Genomic DNA, 19,432 nt, shown 5'->3' with positions numbered 1-19,432 from the left:
GAATGGAGTGAAGACAGGAAGTCCCATTAGGAAAGCAGATCCCCTTGCTCCATCTGGGAGACCAGCAAGAGACGATGGCTGCAGGTTGAGGTTAATCAATATGTAATATTTTCTATGGTCTCCTGAATGATACTGTATGGTGTTACTGTATATAATGCAATATTGATTATATCATATCATATAATCACCTATAAACTGATATATATAACAGACCCAGAGGAACACCCTGGGGCCTCCAGCATGGCTGGCCCCAGGCCCAAGACTCCCCAGCTGGTTTCGGGCTAAGGGAAGCAAAGGAGTGGCCAAGCGGTGGCTGCGAGGACCCAGCTTTGGGCCCGGGGAGTGGCGGGGCAGGGGTTCAGGGAATGTGGGCAGAGTGGGTGCTTGGCCCACTGTACACTCTGAAAACCCCTGCGGGTCAGATAGAGAGGGCAGGGCCAGGGAGGCAGGGGTAGCCAAGTGATGGGAGGCCCAGGGAAAGCAGCACACAGATGGGACTGGCCTGCAGCCCCAGGGAGTGGGCACTCTGTGGCACTGTCCTGGTGTTTCAGACCTGGGGTGGGTCTCAGGTCTCTGTGGAGATGGCAGGAGGAAGCAAGTGGCCAAGGAGCAGGCCTCTGGCAGAGTTTAGCCGGAGTTCAGGTCAAGGACAGAAGCTGAGGGGGGGGTTGCCTCAGAGCACAGCAGCATCTGCAAGGACCTGGGCTTCAGTCTCTGCCCGAGTCGCGTTTCCTGGCTCCCTGTCACCTGCCTTCCTCCTGCTCCAGTCTCAGGCCTGACCCAACGTAAGAAGAGCGCCTCCGCTGGGCCCCGAGTCCCTCCTCCCTCAGTGGTGAAGTTAATTACTTCACCCAGCCTCTGTGTTACAGTCAGCCTCAGAGATTTGATGATTTTCCACCCTTGGAGTCAGTGGAACTGAAATTCATCTCAGAGCCAAGTTCAATTCTCCACAGGCTCAGTAATGCTGGCCTGAGACACCCAGCTCCTCCCCCCAGGCTGACCCAGGGCTGAGGGACAGGAGGGGTTCAGGGGAGATATGTCCCAAGAGCCCCTCTGGCTCCCCCACCTCGGCCTAGTCCTTCCCACCCCCACCCCCACCCCCAGCTGTTATACCTTCCCTTTGTCTTCCCAGGTCGTTCTGGGGCGCTGGCTCCCTCAGTCAGGACTCTGACGCATGGCCAGCCCCTAGGTCAGCCCCTTAAGCCTCAAAACTGGGCGTAGGAGTCCTAGAAGGGGTACAGAGCCCCGGGGGCCCAGCCAAGTGCCCACCTCCTTTGCCCACTGCTTTGTTCTGTGTCTCTGCTCACCTGCGCTCATGCCCCAAGTGCCCCTGTGTCCTCCAGATGTGTCCGAGGGCTCAGTCCCCAATGGAGACTCCCAGAGTGGCGTGGACAGTTTGCGGAAGCACTTGCGGGCCGACACCTTTACCCAGCAGCAGCTGGAAGCTTTGGATCGGGTCTTTGAGCGTCCTTCCTACCCTGACGTCTTCCAGGCATCAGAGCACATCAAATCAGAGCAGGTGAGGAAGGAGCTCTCTGCTTGGAGAAGGGAGAGGGACTGGGCAGAGCAAGGCTTCTGGAGGACATGCACATAGGTCGGCCAGGTGCACACCCAGCATCATACGTGCTGCCTATAGGTGTGTCGTGTGTGCACACCCTATAAGCACCCTCACACTAGGACATTATGACAAAGCTGAGAAAATCATCGTGGTATGTTGCAGTTAGAAATGGTGAGTTCTGGTGCAAGTATGGCCCGCAGGCGAGTCTTACCTCCTCTGTTTCAGCCCCGTCCTCAGGTTCCCTGTCTATAGAATGAAGGGCTTGGATGGAAGACCTGACAGGTCGCTTCCAGCCCTGCCATCCTGTGCTCCTGGCATAGGGTACTCAGGAACAGCCCTTGCCTAAATGCCCCTAGAGTCCTACAGAAAGTCTGAGGAAGCTTGGATGCTCTTCTTGCCCCAGGAGGTGTCAGGAAGAGAGCCCAGTGCCCGCCTCCTGCTCCCCCACCCGGCTGTCCATCATGACCCCAGGCAGGCTGACAGCCCACCCCTCAGACCCAGTACTTCCCACAGATGCAGAACAACCCAGAACACCCCAGCACAACACACAAAACACATCTCCTAACTCCTGACACTTAACCGTGTGCATGTGTTCACAGACGATCCACCACCCACCTGCTCCCTCCCCACCCCTTCCCCCACAGCCCATCAGCCAGTTGGTGTGCCCTCCCCCAGACCACCAACTCAGCACCCCTCCATGGCGGCCTTCACCCAGAAGATAGGATAGCCCCCCGCCCACCGCCGCACGTGCATGCTCCTACACGGGAGCACACACACATTCTCCCCACACTACAGCCCAGGCCAGGCCCACAGTGAGCACAGCACGGCCTGCCATGTTTGCACACTCAGCACACACCCACACGCAATGCACAAGCACAGCCATGCAGACTCTGCACAGCACAGTTCTACTTGGGACTCCAACAGCTCTCAGCCATTCGCCTTTCTCCCCGCCCGTCCTTTTATCCCATAAGCTGTTTGTCTTCATAAAACAAAAATCAAAAGTCTTTTTAAGGTGCCCTGAGCCATAAACCAACAAAGGAGGAGCCGGCCGAGGCCGACGGCTTGGTGCACCCTCCCCGAGTCCCCGGCTGTATTACAATGAATAACCTTTATTTACTTTCATTAGACTATTAAACACCAGCACAGTCATTTTTCCCCCTGAAACTCGGAGCAGGGCCCATAAAGCAAATCCGAAGCCTAATTGAGTTCATTTTAATTTCTCTCCGATCACAGCGAATTACTCTGGTGATAAATCAGGGGGCAGCTTCACCCCCAGTAGAAGGCCTAATTTGCAGCTAATTACAAAACTGATTTCTACAGGAAGATCAATACGAGAAGGAATTGGAAATGACGAGGCAATCCTGTCCAGCCAAGGAGGGGAGGGGGTCCTCTGGGGGGGGGGGGCCAGGAAGCGGAAGAGAAAAAAACGGACCCGAAAGCACAGAAAATCAGTTTTAATTTAACGTAATATTAATCAGAGCAACTTTTCCTGCTTTGTGCGGGCTCCTGGTCAGCCCAGCTCTGGGGTCTGGCTTGGCGGTAGCTGCAATAAAAAGGCAATTACCGGAGTGTTTCAGGCAGGACACCCTTTCAGAGTCAATGACTGGCCCCCTCCCACCCTTCTGTTAGCCATGTGGACTCTCCCCCTCCCCAATTTCATACCCCAGTGCACAGGCAGAGAGCGAGGGGCCCGTGAGGCTGTCTTTGTTTGTTTTTTAAAAAGGGGCGCCAGCACCCGATCAGCGGCCCAGCAGTGCCAGGCTGGAGGCCCCACTAGGCCCTTCCCCCCAGCTCCTGCCTCTGCCATCGCATCAGGCTTCATCTCTCCTCTCTGAGACTCCCTACCCCTGGGCACCTGAAAACACCCCTGGCCTCTTACCAGGGGGTTTCCCACTGCTACCTCTCGCCCTTGGGGGCTTCTTAAGCAGGAGAGGCTGCAGAGAGGTCAAGGGTGCTCGGATACCCACCAAGAATGGACAGGCTGCCCCTCAACTTCCCAGAGTCAGGTCTGCCTCCCCCACACACAACTCTGCATCATCCCTTGAGCCCACCCCCCCAACCCTCCCCGCCCTCTGCCTGGCCAGCTCCTTCCACCCCATCTGGGAGGGCTCCCCGTCCCTCCTCCCCATCTGCACACCGAGGCCTCTCCGCATGTGTGCGTCAATAGCGAGCTGTCTCTTTTCTCTCTCCTCCCAGGGGAATGAGTACTCCCTCCCAGCCCTGACCCCTGGGCTTGATGAAGTCAAGTCGAGTCTATCTGCATCCACCAACCCCGAGCTGGGCAGCAACGTGTCAGGCACGCAGACATACCCTGTTGTGACTGGTAAGGGGGCTTCCAGGAGGGTGGGGAAACTGCTTTCGGTGGGGGCGCCTCAGCCTATGCCATCTGGGGCCCAGTGCGACAAGTGGGCTCCCTGCCATGATCTCTGTAGAAAGAGCAAGTCTCCAAAAGCCAGGGCACTTCCTCAACAGACGTGTACAGATGTAGGAGAAAACACCATGGGCAGACTCTCTGTGTGCTGCAGCCTGGAAAGGTCAAAGCCAGGATGGGTTATAGCTGGTTCTTTCTGCCCATGCTTTTGCCTCTTTCTGTGCCTTTTTTTCTTGCCTCTACCAAGGTGGTGAGAATTATGAGCCTCTCGCTAGGATGTGCATGGGAGAAGGAGGGTAAATAAGCCAGGCTAGCAAGAATGGAGCCTGAGTGCTCATTCAGTGTTGAGCCTCCACACTCCCGTGTCCTCAAGTCCCCTGGAGGACCTGTGTCCCTCTCCTCTGGGTGGCCCGGGAGTACCAAAATTGTGGCTTTGGGCTTCAGGGCATGGCATCTGGTTCTGTGGTAATAGATAAGCTCAATTAGTTCAGCCCTTCTCCAGCTTCTCAGAGACATCACTGAGACCAAGGCTTGATTTCAAGGCCAGACAGGGTCCCATCCCTCGATGCAGGGGGTGGGGCACCTAATCCAGGTGGATCCAGAGCAGCAGAGGCAGCTAGAGGGGAAGAAGGCCGAGGTGCGGCGCAGTGGAGGGCCCAGCTGATGACACTCCTGGCCTCTGAGCTGCGGGCTGGCACTGCAGAAAAGGGTTTCCGGGCCAGGAAAGTGCCCAAGTGGGAGAGACACACATCGAGGTGTTATTAAAATTCACCTAATTATTCTGGAGACAATAAAGCCAATGTGCCGTTTGTTCCTTGGGAGAGAGAATGACTGAGAAGGGTCTCGGTGGGGATTGGGAGATGCTGAGGCATTACTTGCCGAGCAAGGCGAGCGGAGGTGGCCTGGGGACCTGGCAGCCCAGCTGTAAGCAGCCAGCAGCAGAGACAGGGAGCGGGCTTGGCCCCACTGGAGGACAGGTTCCGACTTGGAGCTGTTCTGAACGCGGCTCAGGTCTGAGACAGGCTGCAAGCAGCCACCGTCTTCCACCTGGGAGCTTGGGAGAGCCCTGATGCTTGCTGTTCCATATTCTCCCTAAGGGGTGTCCCAGACCCACTGTTTCTGGCCTGGACAGAGTAGAGCTCTTAAGCTAGGCAGTCAGAGTTTGAGTTCTGGACAGGCTTTTTGGGAGTGACAGCCAAAAGCTGGGTCAGGACACAACACAGGACCCACTGGCCCTCAGCAGGAGACAGTCCATTGCCCAGTACAGAAACTCTCTGAGCTGTGGGCGTTCCGACCCAAGGAAGAGCGATGGCCTAGGATGGGTCACGTTTCTTCTGATCTGCTGAGAGTTACAGTCGTCACTTCCCAAAGGTGGCCCACCCCAAGGCAGCAGCAAATCAGAGTCCAGGAGACTTCTCTAACCCCAGCTATGCTTCCCTGGGCCCAGGGCCACCATCCAGAAGGTAGAGGCTTTCTGGAGTGGAGATAAGGATCTCTGGGGCAGGGTTCCTACAGCAGGAGAACTCAGGCTGGTGCAGAAAAGTGCCTCCACCTTGAGCATCCCCCCGCCCGCTCCCCCCCATGGCCCTGGAACGGTCCCAGCTCAGCCTGGGAACATCTCCGGCTGATCCATCTGGATCCAAGTGTGAGAAAAGTTCATTTCAGACCCAGCTTGACATTCCCAGGTGGCAAGTTAGCACTAACATCTCAATCTGTATGCGACATTTCAATCAAGCGAGGAGTAACAAAAGCAGAACCATTAACATTCGGAGCTGTTCACCAGTGGTAATGACGGGGAAACTCGCTCAGAAACTGGAAATTACCAAAAAGAGAGAAGAGTGTGGAGAAGTGGGGGAGGGGCGATGGGAGGAGGTAAGGGGGCAGGGAATGATTTTTCTACACTTAGGCCAAGATCCAAGGTTTGGATTAATGGTGCCATTACCCAAGAAAGGGCTACAGATTATGCTCATTCTTAAAATGTTTTTGCTGGCAATTAAATGGCTGCAGTTATTGATCTTTGTTGATTTTATGTCCTCCTAATTTGCATAATCTCTTAAAGATGAATGATTCATGATGTGTTTAATATGGGGACGAACAGAATTTGCTGGAGGTACTGTCAAGGTGAGAAACAGGGCAGTGCCCAGAGGTTTCCTGGACCATCTCAGGAGTTGGGTCCAGCAAGTTGGCCTTCAGGCCAGGAGTTTGTGGGTAGCAGTGAGCAGTGATGTAAAGAGAGTGGACATCAGAGAGGTGGATTTCGGGTGAGTTTTTCTAGAAGGATGTTGATATCTAGAACTGGGTTCCAAGCACAGCTCAGATACAGGAATGGCTTTTGGTGTATTTGAAAAAATACCCCCCTAAGATTCTTTATGATTTTATTTGGTTGGAGAGTATGAAGGGCTTTGGTGGGGGAGGAAAGGGCTGGAGCTTTCCAGCAGGTGATTCTGGCCAGGTGTGTGCTCCAGGTAAGAGAGGGCATCCTGTGGCCACAGTCCAGCTTGAATGTGCTCAGGTGTTTGAGGAGCCCTCTTCACCTCCTATATCCTAAACTAAACCCCCAGCTCATCTTCCTCCCAGGGGACAGGCAGCTGAGGCTGTAAACCTCTGCAAGTGAGTCCTAAGGAAACAGCTCAGGAAGCCCTAGCCCAACCCGACAAGCCGACCTTATTGATATTCCTGCCACCTCCTGGCACTAGAGGCTGATTTCAAACTTCACCAGCCACTTGATGCAGCTGTTCCACAAGGTCAGGACTGAGAAGAGAGAGGAACCTGGACTATTGTTTGGAGGGGAGAGTGGAGCCCAGTGGGCCAGGACACAGCTAATCACATTGCAAGCAAGGGTGGCTGCTGAAGCCTGGGGCTTGGCCCGAATGCCTCCCCTCCCTACCTTCCATCATGGAACCAGAGAGGGAGACGGATTTTTCTGGGTAGTGTTTGCAAGTTCTGCCGAGATTTTAATTTCACCGCATCACAACTCAGCAAGCTGCCAAGTCAAGCTGGTTATTTAAATTTATCACCCACTTTCCCTTCCGCCGCTGGGCCGCTCCAGCTCAGCAGCATCTCTTCTCTCCAGCCCACTGCTCTAGGCTGCTGGTCTGGAACAGAGCCGAGTCTCTCCTAAGTGATAAGGAAAAGGGGGCCAACTGGATGAGAGAGGGGGTGGGGGGCACTCTAGCCCCAGGCTTCGTCAGGTTGCCTGGCTGCAGCAACCTTCTACCACCTTCTTACCCTTTCAAAGGACCTCAGAGCAGGGCTGCCATCAACCCCTCAGTGGTCCCAAGGGCCTTTGAGTCAGGGTCTTTTCAGGGAGGACTCTGGTTCTGACTGTGTGCTGATGCCTCCAAGTCTCCCATCACTGGTAGAAAAAAGCCTCTCTTTCCCATGACCTCCTCACTGTGACTCCTCTTGTGTGCCTGGCCAGGTCTGCAGCTGCAGAGAGTGTGAAGGGACCTTGGCAGTGATGTTGATCTGCAAGAGTAAGATGAATACTAGTTTCAGGATTCCCAAAGTCACTTGCAGATGCTTCTGAGCATTTAGAGAGTCCCTTTGCCTGGTGAAGATCCACCCTGATAATGAGAGCAGGTTCCCTGCCTGGGAGCGCCAGTGGAGCAAGATGGTGTGGGGGGGAAGTCAGGGCTTGTACAGTGGCTCTCCATGTTCACTCTAGAACCCGAGGGATACACTGGGCCCCAGAGCTGCTGCCCTGAGTGAGTGGGCTTCACAGCCTCTGGTGAGGCTCAGTGCTGAACACTAGGGAGCTTTATGCAAGTAAAGTTCTCCCCACCCTCTAAGTCCCAGGGGGTGACAGATGAATAAGATCAATGTCCAGAAACAAGGCAAGCTAAACTCACCAAAACACAGCTGGATAAATAACAATGAGAATTGCTAATATACAACCAAACCTCACCCTCTGGTATCAGAAACAGAGGGAGATTCAAACCCAGAGCAAAGTGTGAGAGGCCACAGTGGAGGCAGACCCTAACTGGGGGAGGCTGGGGTTGTAACATACCAGACAGAAAACATGATCTTGGGCCCCAGAGAAGCAACAACTGGAACTGAGTATTCCCCTGAATAAAGTCAGGAACAAAGCAGGACAACACTGTCTATGAAAGGGAAACCGCAAAGTCATCCCCAGGGCCCACGGAAACAAGCGAGGGCAAAGTGATGTCTCTCTGAGAAGTGGAGACCCCAAGCCTAACCCTGAGTCCAAATTTACACCATGGGGATGTGGCAGGAACTCCCAGCTAAGAACTTACATCCAAATTTATCCAGGATAGTAACCTGCTCAGAAACCCCAGCAGGACAAGGGCAAATCTTCTTTGCAGAGACATCGTACAATCCAGAGGACATGGGACTCCCACAGAAACAAGTCCACCACTAAAGATGAGCTCAGTACAACAAATGACAGACCTCATATAAATACAGACTATTATGAGGGAGAGTTAGTAGAAGTAATAAGCAGAACAATTAGTACCCCCCAAGAATTAGAGATAATAACAATCCAAAACTATCCAGAACAATCCAAAAGCAACTATATAGTAAGCGTGTTTAAAATTCTAAAAGGTATTTCTAAAAGTATGGGTGGGTGTGCTTACTCACTCAGTTGCGTCCAACTCTTGCGACCCCATGGACTACAGCCCGCCAGGCTCCTCTGTCCATGGGGATTCTCCAGGCAAGAATACTGGAGTGGGTTGCCATTTATTCCTCCATCTAAAAGTATGTTTTGTGTTAATCACAGATCTGGATCCCACATCCCCTTCCTTAGCACTGCTCAGCAACTAGTCAGGTAATAGTGACCTTAAAAAGGCAAAGAAGACACCTAGATTGTGTTCTCTGGGGACTTGGAGGCATGGAAAGAGAGGACCCCCAGGCAGCCCTGAAAGTAGAGCCTGTCGCCTTCTTATCCAAGCTCCCATACTGCTAAGTCTCAGCAGAGAATCTTCCCTTTCGGAAAAATGTCTGCACATTGGACAACTGTAGCAGGGACGGTCTATTCCTCCCTTATGGGGAAATTTCTAAAAAGCCTTGTTAGCTTCCCCACCCTGGTGGGGATAAGCTGGTTTTATTCAAGAGCTCAGGGAAATTTCTCTTGATGCCTAGAGACTGCAGGTCTGCAGGAACCTGTAGCTGAGATCTGGGAGGAGATGCTGCCTAAGCAGGAAATACCACCCACGGCAGGGGAGGGAGCAGAAGACGGGGTTCTTCTGGAAGCTGGTAAATTTGAGCAGAGGTGGAGGAAACCAGTAAGGCAAAGTTCAAAGAAAACCAGGGACTGGCCCCTGGGGCCTAGACAGAGTTGTGTGGGCTCAGCTTCTGAGAAAAGGTTGCGGACTATTAAAAGTTCAGCCTTCTTACCCACAGCTGGGATGGTGAGCGAAAGTGGCCTAGAGGTGTGGACCCTGGGAAACCCTCCTCTTGCTCCAGGAGTCCTGAGGACCTCTAGGAAATGCCTCTTTCCTGTAGTTAACAACCCCGTTCCAATGCGACTGCATTTCCCTCCATAAAACAAACAGCTTAGCCCTTGGCCAGCCCCTTGGGGGAGGAGAGGGCAATAAAGGCTGAGAAATGTTTCTGAAGGAGGCTAGGAGTCTCCTAGCCTTGTCTGTCAGCTCAAAGCCCCTGATTAGCTAGAGGAATTTAGGGCACAGACATCAGAGTTTCTCTCCAACCTTGAAAGGAGAGGGCTAGGGCAACTTCAGACACATAGCAAGTCATAGAGCTCGTGCTATGGCGGCTGAATGAAGCCAAGAGGGCTTCTCCTCAGCTGAGAAGGCCCACTGATAAGAGGCTAGCCTCCTCCAAACATCCCTGAGGCCTCCAGACACATCCCCAAGGACCACCAGCCCCCAGACATCAACTCTGATTTAATTATGGGGGCATTTCCATAGCAATGAGACATTGACAGATAATGTGGGTGCTGTGGGTCTGCAGCCTAGGGAGTCATTGGATCAGGGCTCCTTCCCTTCCTCCTTCATTCAGTCCACCTCTAGAGGGAAAAGATATTTCAAATAAAAGTCATTAATTTACTCTAGGACTGGGAGAGTCAGGTCAAATTTGAACACAATAAAAGCTGTGCCACCTTAATCTCCAGCCCCAATTCTACACCCATGACTGTGCTCACCTGCTATCCCAGCAGTGATGGGCTGCCCTCCCAGCAGTGATGGGCTGCCCTCCCCAGCAGGGTGCCTTGGACAAAACCCCCTGGGCTGCTAATGGAGCCACTGAGGGAAGGAGAGGCATGGGGAAGAGGAAGAAGTTATAAAGGGCTCTCCGGCATCTTAGCAAAGATGTAATTCTATGGGCTTCTAAGTTGAGCTCAAATTTGGCCCATTACCTTGGGCTTCTCCTCTTGACTCCTCCCTTCATCTCCTCCTTCCATCCATGAGACCCAAAGGCTGAGCATGCCAAATGGACTGTATTTGGCCCTCCACAGCATGGTCTCACTGATTTATTTAGAGATCATGGAGAGAGGACAGTTTGAATTTAAATCAAAATATTTTTGAGGGAGCAACAATCTTTATTTCAAATGCATGTAGTAGCCAACTACAAAAAAAAAAAAAAAAAGTGTTGCCTAGTAGAAAACGTCACTGGGGACTTCCCTGGCGGTCCAGTGGTTTAAGACCCCATGCTTCTAGTGCAGGGGGCGAGGGTTTGATCTCTGGTCTGGAAACTAGGATCCTCCTGTATGCTGTGTGACCTAGCCAAAAAGAGAGAGAGAGAGAACACTGGGCACTGTTTTCATGGTTAGCTGGGTTATAGGGAACCTTTCTGCTGCTGTAGATATTTAGAGATGCTTGAAGTGTCCCAAAGGAGAGTTCTCCAAAGGTGGGAGGAGGGATCCCCCAGCACTAAACCTATTTATCCCGTTATTCGGTACTAAGAAGAAGAGGTTGGCTAAGTAAAAGTGAAGTCAGCCAGCCCAGCCTTTCCTGAAGGACCAGAAACCCTAAATAGTGGTGTCCCAGTGAATGTTATAGGTATGTATTGGCACCAAGGACTCAGAAATGTCCCTGGTGGTCTCGGAATCACCTAAGTAAAAGGCCATTTCCCCTATAGAGCCAGTCACCCTGACGAGGTGACAGGAAGATCCCCACCCCAGGGTAATCAGAACCCTTCCTTCCCAGGTTCTGAGCTGTAGCCTCGGGACAAACAAACCAGCACTTTTTCAGCCCTGAGCTTTGGGAGGCAAGCCCTGCCACTGTTGTTACTTCGGAGAGGGCTTTGCACACCTTCAGCCTGAAATCCTCGCCTCTCCTCCTCTGGTCGGCTGAGTAGGGACGGGGAGCGGCTGGGGAGGGAGGAAATCCTGCAGTAGGCTCAGAGAGCAGCCTAATGCTCTGGCAGCTTAAGTGGCCGTTTTCCTTGGGATTAGGGTCTCACTTACACAGAGTGCCTGAAAAACGCTGCGCTTTCAGGAAGGATTAGAGCTGACAATTCAGCAATCTCAGAGAACAAAATAAAGCCAGAGAGGAACTGGGAGACCTGGAGCATCGAGAGACTGTGCAAACAGGCTTAACCTCTGCCCACCCAGCACGAGGGGCTGGGAGCCCATCAGCGAGCCCAGGCCCAGCCTCCAGAGTGCCAGCACCTAAAGACTCCATTCTTCATTTGTGACTTGTTAGTGGAGCCAGAGAAGGTGGTAGCCTGGGGAAGTGAAAGAGAAGAGGCTCTCTCTGGGCCTCACTTTCCTCCTCTGCAAAATGAGGGACTTAGACTAGAGGATAGTCAAGTTCCCTTTCAGTCCTTTGAGAATGCGATTCTTGCAGCACTCCCTGTCCTTCTCCCAGGATCCTAAGGCTGCAGCTCCATCCATGGTCCAGCTGAGTTATAGGAGCACCTCTTGTGGGGCCCTGGGCCAGCAGGCTAGCGTGGCCCAGTCGGACTGTGTGCTGGCAGAAGGGCAGTAACAGCACGACTGACTGTGTCCAGCAGGTTGGCTGTCAAGGTGCAGGCCTCATTCCGCCCACAAAGCTGTGAGTGGCATCCCTGCCTAGGACACCCCAGGGAACAGAGGTCCAGCTGTGGGTGGGAAGCCAGACTGGCTGGGAGAGCAGCTGCCCTGAGCTGCAGAAACAGCCCCCTCTGCTGGAGCCCAGGGCAGGCCAGCCTCTGGATGAGGAGCTATGGGGCCAAGACAGAGCCTGGGGCTGCAGGCCCTCACACAGGCATCTCTGACCCCCAGGAGAAACCTTCCAGAGAATCTGGAAACCTGGAAAATCAAGAACAAAATGAAATAGGTAGAAATTTCTTCCCCTCTCCTATTAAAACATCTTTTACAGATTTAAAGTTGTTGCTTTGGTGTGTTCTATATAACTGGGATTGGTCCTAAAGTGATCATAATTGATGTAGTGAATGTAAATGTACAGTATATTTAGACAGTAACTACAAGTTTAATAACTGTGCGCTCTTGAAAGTATTATAAACGCTTGTGTCAAATGCAGGCACAGACTGCCAACCTTGAAGCAATCTAATGTCTTCATTTTCACTACCGTATGAGAAGCAGACAAAACTTGAGGTTAGGATAGTAAAACAAGAGTTATGTTTTCTCCCCTTAGGGTCCTCCGTAGTGTCAAGTGGATAGCAAAAGTGCTCATTTTCAGAGAAAGATGCTGAGGGAAGGCATCTCTAAGCTCATTGAATATAACTTTTACTGTATAAATCTGTGTCTAATAAGTCTTGTTGTCTTGCCATCACTGAATGAAAGCATCTGTGCTGCTTTGGTGGCTTCCTTTTTATTATTTCCTTGGTCTTCTGGATGCTGACATTTGTCTTACTTGAGATAAGCCTTCCTATTTCTTCACATGTTATTCTACTGTTCTTTGTATGATCTGGTTTATTGGTACAATTCAAGTGGTTTCAAACAAACCAGTGTCTTTCTTACTAATCAGTGTCTTTGGTCTTTTTTTAATAAACACTGCCTACTAATCTTTGAGTCATGAATACTTTTGAGAACATGATAAAAAGCCATCTAAGTATGGCATAAGTATGACTGTGACATCTTATGTATAGCTTTATATGGACTCCCTAAGCCCATCAATGATACCCTATAGGATCAGTGATCCCCAGTTTAAAACACTTGCTATAGAAAATGGAAGAACTTGAAATATGCAAGAAACAAGAAGTGACGCAATGTTCTATTATAGGAAGGATTTGCTTAGCATAATCCCAGGTTGCTTTCCTGGACCAAATACCTATTTTCTGGGTCTACAGTAGTTGAGAATGTCATTCTAGAACCCATTTCCGAGTATACTGCTTGTTCTGTAGTCCAGGTTCTGTCATCTATGAGCTGTGAAATCTTGAACATAATACTTATCCCCTCTGAGGTTCAGTTTCTCATCTATAAAATGTGGATTAAAAAAACCAGATCAACATCATAGGTTGATATTGGGACTAAATGAGATAATATATAGAAAATATTTAGGACAACGCCTAGCATAATTAGTAGGTGCTCAGTGAATGCTAGCTAGTCTAGGTGCAAGTAGAAACACAGCTCTGCCCTTGGATCTTAGAGCTGACAAAGTAGCATAAATTAACCAGGGACTGAAATTTTCTTAATAAAGCCTCACTTTGCTTTTCTCTGTACTTGTAGGAGGAACTGCACTTAGTTTCTCCCAAACAGTTGATTTGATCTGGCCCATTTGGTAAGGAGTGTCTGACAGAAGTGCGCTGTCTGATTCAGATGTAACGATTGCTGTAGAAATTGGCTTTAGAATCTTCAGGGACTTCTGCAGTTGAACTGAGAAGACATCCTCATCAAGTACAGTGCTTCTAACACTTCTGGGTACTTTAGATTCTCAACTACTCCTGTTTCTTGAAGAGCTTCTTTGTTTCTCAGAAAACTCTCAAAGGAGATTAATACCCAACCCCATGAAGTTTTACTGCAGACTTTCAGTGTCAATATTTTGTTCTTTGTGTCCTGTTTTTCTTGCCTCATCCTAATAACAGTGGTGACAATATGAGATTCTGTTTGTCAGAGGACTTCTTTTTCCTTTTCTTTGGTGCATTTGGGGAGGATCTGGCTTTATGTTATCATTGAAAGGCAGCGTGGTACAGACAGAGCTTCACATTTGTCATTTACCAGCTCTGCAGCAATAGGAAAGTCACAATGCTTCTCTGTGCCCCCGTTTTCTTAACTTTAAAACAAGGAAGTGAGACCCAACATCTCCAAGGCTCTTCCATCTTTAAAACTTTGTCATCTTAGGAAACAATTATCCAAAGAGAAATGCCCATCCTCTTATAGTATGTGGGTTTTATTCATGTGTGATGCTTGGCGCGCTTTCATGTTCCTGGCATCACCAGTGAGCAAAGCAAATGCTTGACTGCTTCCTATGTCTGTCAAATAATACATATTTAGAGCCATGTATTCTTCTCTGAAGCTGTTTCCTCCTCTTTCTGCACTTTTGCCTGTTTGTTTGAAGAAGGTGGTTATGCTGTCATACAGTTTTAGAGTCCGCCTGCACTCCCACTCGTCCACTCATCTGTAGTAATGCAAGGCCCAGTCCTCTGTTGATTCTTCCTTGCAAAGATTCCATTACCCATTCATATTCACTCACTGAAAGAGGCTTGCTCACAGAATGCTGCTGGGCAAATGGTATGATGGTCTTAGTAATTTGAAAACTTCCTGCAGTATGTGTTTTCCATTATTGACAGTGGTGTTCCAGAAGGATATATGGCTCTGGCAAGAGTTTGGTCAATTTGCTCCTGCTCTTCGGGTGTCACCTGTGTGCTAATGAAGCCGTTGAGAGTGCTTTGTATGCAGTGGCTTATACCTTTGTTGGCTCAGGGGTCCTGAACAGGCACTTCTTGGTGGTGATACTGATGTTACAGAATCCAGGAGAGTATAAGCACAGCTGTGTGCAGAACATCAGGAAGCTTTCTATGCTTTTTCCTCATCGTGGGTGTCTTATCTCACACTTCGAAAATATTTGAATAGCGCTTCCCAGATTCAGTTGTTTTTTTAAATAGAATTTAGAAATGTGCCTCTCAATCAACAGTTCTGTGGCTGCAAGCTGGATCATTTGCAAGAGAAAAACTCCAGTGGAAATAAACATTGCATAGTGGTGCCTCCAGGTAGCTGGTAACACCTTTCTGGTTATCCCACATTTCCTCTTCTCTCCTGAAGCTAGGTAAGGTATTGTGTGACACAACCTTAGAGTACAAAGAATTTGTGTGTAACAAGCTGTGAGAACCATGCAGCTGAAAATCAAAATTCAAATGCATTTAAATTCCTGTTTATTGAGAAGACGCGTCCTTCTTTTCCTGGCTGTTTGGTGGCCATTAGGGTCACAAGACCAAGAATTGGTCTTCTATATTTTTGTAATTCAAAACCTCTGAAAGTGAAAGTGAAGTCCCTCAATCCTCTCTGACTCTTTGTGACCCCATGAACTGTAGCCTACCAGGCTCCTCCATCCATGGGATTTTCCAGGCAAGAGTACTGGAGTGGGTTGCCATTTCCTTATCCAGGGGATCTTCCCGACTCAGGGATTGAACCTGGGTCTCCTGCATTGTAGGCAGATGCTTTTTACCGTCTAAGCCACCAAAGCTTCTACATCCTCCCTAACTCTCCTCTATCTTGGGACTTTTTTGACCACAAAATGCCATATCACTAATCTCCCTAGAAATTGATAGATGTTGCTGACTTGTCCACTTCTGGTCCTCTCCACTGAGAGATAGTCAAGGAGGGTCATACATTTAGTTGACAATAGAAGTCAATGAAAGAAAACCCACAACAAAGCAAACATAGATTCTTCTATCTCTCTGGGAGTCCAAAGTGATCTCTGTTTGACAGTTCTGCTCTTCAGTTTTGAAATGTAAGAGATTAGCTATGTTATATAGGTAGAAAGACTATCATTCCATGGCATGATAAAGCTGACTCACAACATATGAGTCCCTCATTTTCATCATCCTATATAAATCTTCCATCATCTTATAAAAATTCATAATCCATTATTCAAACTATTTGTACAGAAAAAGCAGATTTAAAATTTACATTTTGCTCAGCTTTTCCTCTCCAAAGGACACCAACGTATATGAAACAGAAAACAATATAACCCACCTGGAATGAAGTCCATTAATTAAGTCTATTAAATCCAATAGACTGAGAGAGAATTAATCAGTAAATTTTTATTGAGCATCTACCATATTTTCAACTGCAAGATAGAGCAGAAGACAGGGCCTGCCCTTGGTTCCGTTATGATCTGTTTGAGGAAGCAAACAATAGGGCTGATGCTTCGTGAACTATAGTGACTGGTAAAGCATGGAGGACAGAAATAATAGAAAATTTCAGAAGAGAGAAACTTCTCTGATAGGTAGAACAGTAGGGGTTTTAAGGCTTGAGCTGGAAGGAGAGGGACATGATAGTAAGAAGAAAATAACATGGCAAAAGCAGAGATTTCACAGCACCCAAGCCATTGACAGCAGTCAAACGAAACCAGGAGGGGTGAGAATCAGAGCTGAGAAAGCTGAGTGGGAAGAGTACCAGAGAGGCTTTGAAAGCCTGGTAGACTTTAGACTGCCAGAGAGACACTCAAACTATAGACTACAGAGAATCTGCAGTAGTTTTACAAGGGAAGTGATGTGATGAAAGCAATGTTTCATGAGGGCTAACCAAGCAGCCACACGTGGGATAGACTGAAGAAGAATGTGGAGGCAGGGAACACAAATGGAGGAAATGGAAACAGAATGGCTCTAATAGACATTGCTAAGGAAAACTGACGGCACTTAGTGACTGACTTCATATGGTGAGGGTGGGAGCTATGTCAAGAACAACTCCAGAGGTTTTGGTCTGATGGTCTTCAAGTGGGTCAGTAGAACTGACTATAGGGAAGATGATCACTTTTATTCCTGTCAGGTTTGAGGTGATGGTGGGACAGCTAATGAAAAGGTTCACGGGCAGCTGGGAATGCAAAGGCCTGAGCTGTGTCTTTGTCTATTTAGGGAAGGATGACTCACTCAGATGTGTTAAGGTAGCAGTGAGCAAACACACATTTCAGGGAAGTTGGGGGGGAGGTCAACTTTAAGGGGAGACTGTCAAGGAGAGAGAGAGGGAAGCGCTTTGGAATAGCCATCAGGAGGATGAGGTCTAGCGCCATCAATGAGAAGAAAGTGGGCCAGAGATGCATAGTTCTGTGACTTCTTCCAGCCACACCTCTTCCCAGGGTTGGACAGAGGCACTGAAGTGGGAGAGTGGCACTGGCTGAAGAGGAGACTAAGGGGAATATGGAGAGGAGAGATGGGACCTGGGACCCAGGAGAGGATGAATGAGTCTCTAGGGCATGAAAGTATGGGAGAGGGCAAATTATTGTTAGAGACTGGAGCATGCTAAATTGCAAAGGAGGCAGTGACCACTTTATGGCAATGGAGGGGGTCTGCAAGGAAGGAAAGCCATTCAGGGACAGCTGTGTTCCAGAGATGTCTGTGGACCATGGGTATCTCCCTCAGACTGGCATGCTTCGCCTTCACTCCAGGACAGTAGGAAAGCCCTTCCTCCCACTCTCCAGACTCTTAGCAACGGACACCTCCAGGGACAGAAGTCCAGCAGCTAGTGGGCAGAGCAGACTTTGCTCATTGAAACTTGGTCTAATCTACTTGTATTGCTGGCTCAAAGCTCCTGATTTGCTTTGGAGATGGTTTTCTATCACTTAAATGTCATAAACACTAACAGGAAAATAGCCCACCAGCCAGCCCCTGCTCTTCACACCCACCAGGCCCAGCACCTGCAGCTTCACTTGGAGAGGACAGGGAATAACCATATGCACCAGAGAGGGAAGAGCTGAGCAAGATGATAGAGGTTGTTTTTTCTACTGGAGAGATACAGCTGAGTATCTCACTGGGAAGGAAGAGTAAAGCCAGGTCGTCTCCCTCCCTTCTCCAACTGAGTTTGGGCTAGAAAGAGACACAAGCAAAGGCAAACACACACACATATGCAATGCTGTTGTTGCTGCTAAGTCGCTTCAGTCGCGTCTGACTCTATGCGACCCCATAGACGGCAGCCCACCAGGCTCTCCTGTCCCTGAGATTCTCCAGGCAAGAGTACTGGAGTGGGTTGCTATTGTCTTCTGCAACACACATGCACGGAGACACACAAAGAGCTACACTGAGCAGAGGTGCATACACACAGCTGATCCTGGGACATTCAGGTGACAAGCTAGGTACATGTAAGGGCTCACCTGGACCTCCTCATTCAGCTCTGCTCCCACGTGTCTGCACTCAATACTTCTTTCCCACAGAGCACCCTGGTGTGAGCAGAGGCAGACCCCTCTCTTCCAGGCCTCACCCCTTCCCCCTTTGTGTTTTTCCAGGTCGTGACATGGCGAGCACCACTCTGCCTGGTTACCCCCCTCACGTGCCCCCCACTGGCCAGGGAAGCTACCCCACCTCCACCCTGGCAGGAATGGTGCCTGGTATGTGACCCAGCTGTAGCTGCCTGATTTAGGTGGGGGTAGCTGAACTGTGGGTAAACTGCTGCATGGTCTGTAGTCTGAGACTGGGGGCTGGGGGGGAGACCCAATATCTCCTCTCCCACAAACTACTGCTGTTCTATCCCTCTGTCTCCCTAGAGGCCGCAGCGGGGGTCCCTCACCCTCCCTCTTGAGCACCCCATGGAGGGAGCCTGCAGAAGTACCCCCTGTATGTCCTGGCCCCTCTGCAGTGCCCACCCACCCCAGCCTGTGCCCTGGGAGCACTCGGCCTCAGCTCCACCCTCAGTGCCCTAGCCCACCCCCAGCCAGCTGACTGCTCGGAAGAGCCTGCCCTGGTTTCCATGGAAACTTGGAGCCGAGAACCATTTCCAGGGGCATGTCGGTCAAAGGGACTCACATCTCAGACAAAGCCACCCTGGTCCACACCAACCCACTGGGAAGACCAGGAGCCAACCCCATCCCAGGGAGAGAAGGGAGTCAGTCCCTAAGGAGAGAGGAACAGAAGACAGGCTGTGGCAGGAACCAGAGAGGCGGGCTTCAGAGAGACAACCTAGAGTGCCCCCACGTCTCAGAGGAGCCCTGGGCCTTCACTGCTCCTGGGGGCTCTGACCTGTCCCCCTCTGTGAGGAGCTGGGTTTGGGCTGTGTGGATCAGAGAGAAAGGGGCCATGTGCAGGATCTGGTGAATACACCTGGAGGCCGTGCTCTCCCCAACCCCTCACCCCAGATTGGGAGCTGGGCTTGAAGCCAGAGAGTTGAAGTTCCTATTCACATCAACACCGAAAAACTCTTGTCTTAAAGAGGATGAGAGTCACTGGCCCTGCATCCTGTCCTGCTGGGCACCCTCTGTGTGCCCGTTCCCTGAAGCTCAGCTCTCATGGAAGGGGTAGTGTGGATAGAATAGGGTGACTGGCCCTATTCCTGGATGGGCCATTCAGGGACAGCCCTTGATCAGCAGAGCTAGGGGAGGGGGATTGCAGAGGGGGAGATTGCTGCCTGGAGTTGCAGAACAGGGGGCTGAGGAACTGGGTAAAAAGAGTTGAGGGTGTGAGTAGGGGGATTCCTGCCCAGATTTAGAGTAGGG

The 19,432-nt window shown here is 50.3% G+C and overlaps 1 protein-coding gene across 11 annotated transcripts in view; it reads left to right on the top strand.

The window, feature by feature from the left end:
- PAX2 (paired box 2) overlaps positions 1–19,432 on the top strand; it is a 90,322-nt gene that overhangs the window by 67,172 nt on the left and 3,718 nt on the right. For all 11 annotated transcript variants that reach the window (XM_027528659.1, XM_027528655.1, XM_027528656.1 and 8 more), the window contains 3 exons: positions 1,344–1,519; positions 3,755–3,881; positions 18,230–18,331. In XM_027528659.1, coding sequence (XP_027384460.1) covers positions 1,344–1,519; positions 3,755–3,881; positions 18,230–18,331 — 405 coding nt within the window. The remainder of the gene's footprint in view (positions 1–1,343; positions 1,520–3,754; positions 3,882–18,229; positions 18,332–19,432) is intronic.

This window comes from Bos indicus x Bos taurus, chromosome 26, assembly GCF_003369695.1.
Source record: "Bos indicus x Bos taurus breed Angus x Brahman F1 hybrid chromosome 26, Bos_hybrid_MaternalHap_v2.0, whole genome shotgun sequence".
Classification (NCBI taxonomy): domain Eukaryota; kingdom Metazoa; phylum Chordata; class Mammalia; order Artiodactyla; family Bovidae; genus Bos; species Bos indicus x Bos taurus.
The sequence above is the reverse complement of the archived record's forward strand: the minus strand, read 5'-3'. Positions and strand labels throughout refer to the sequence as shown.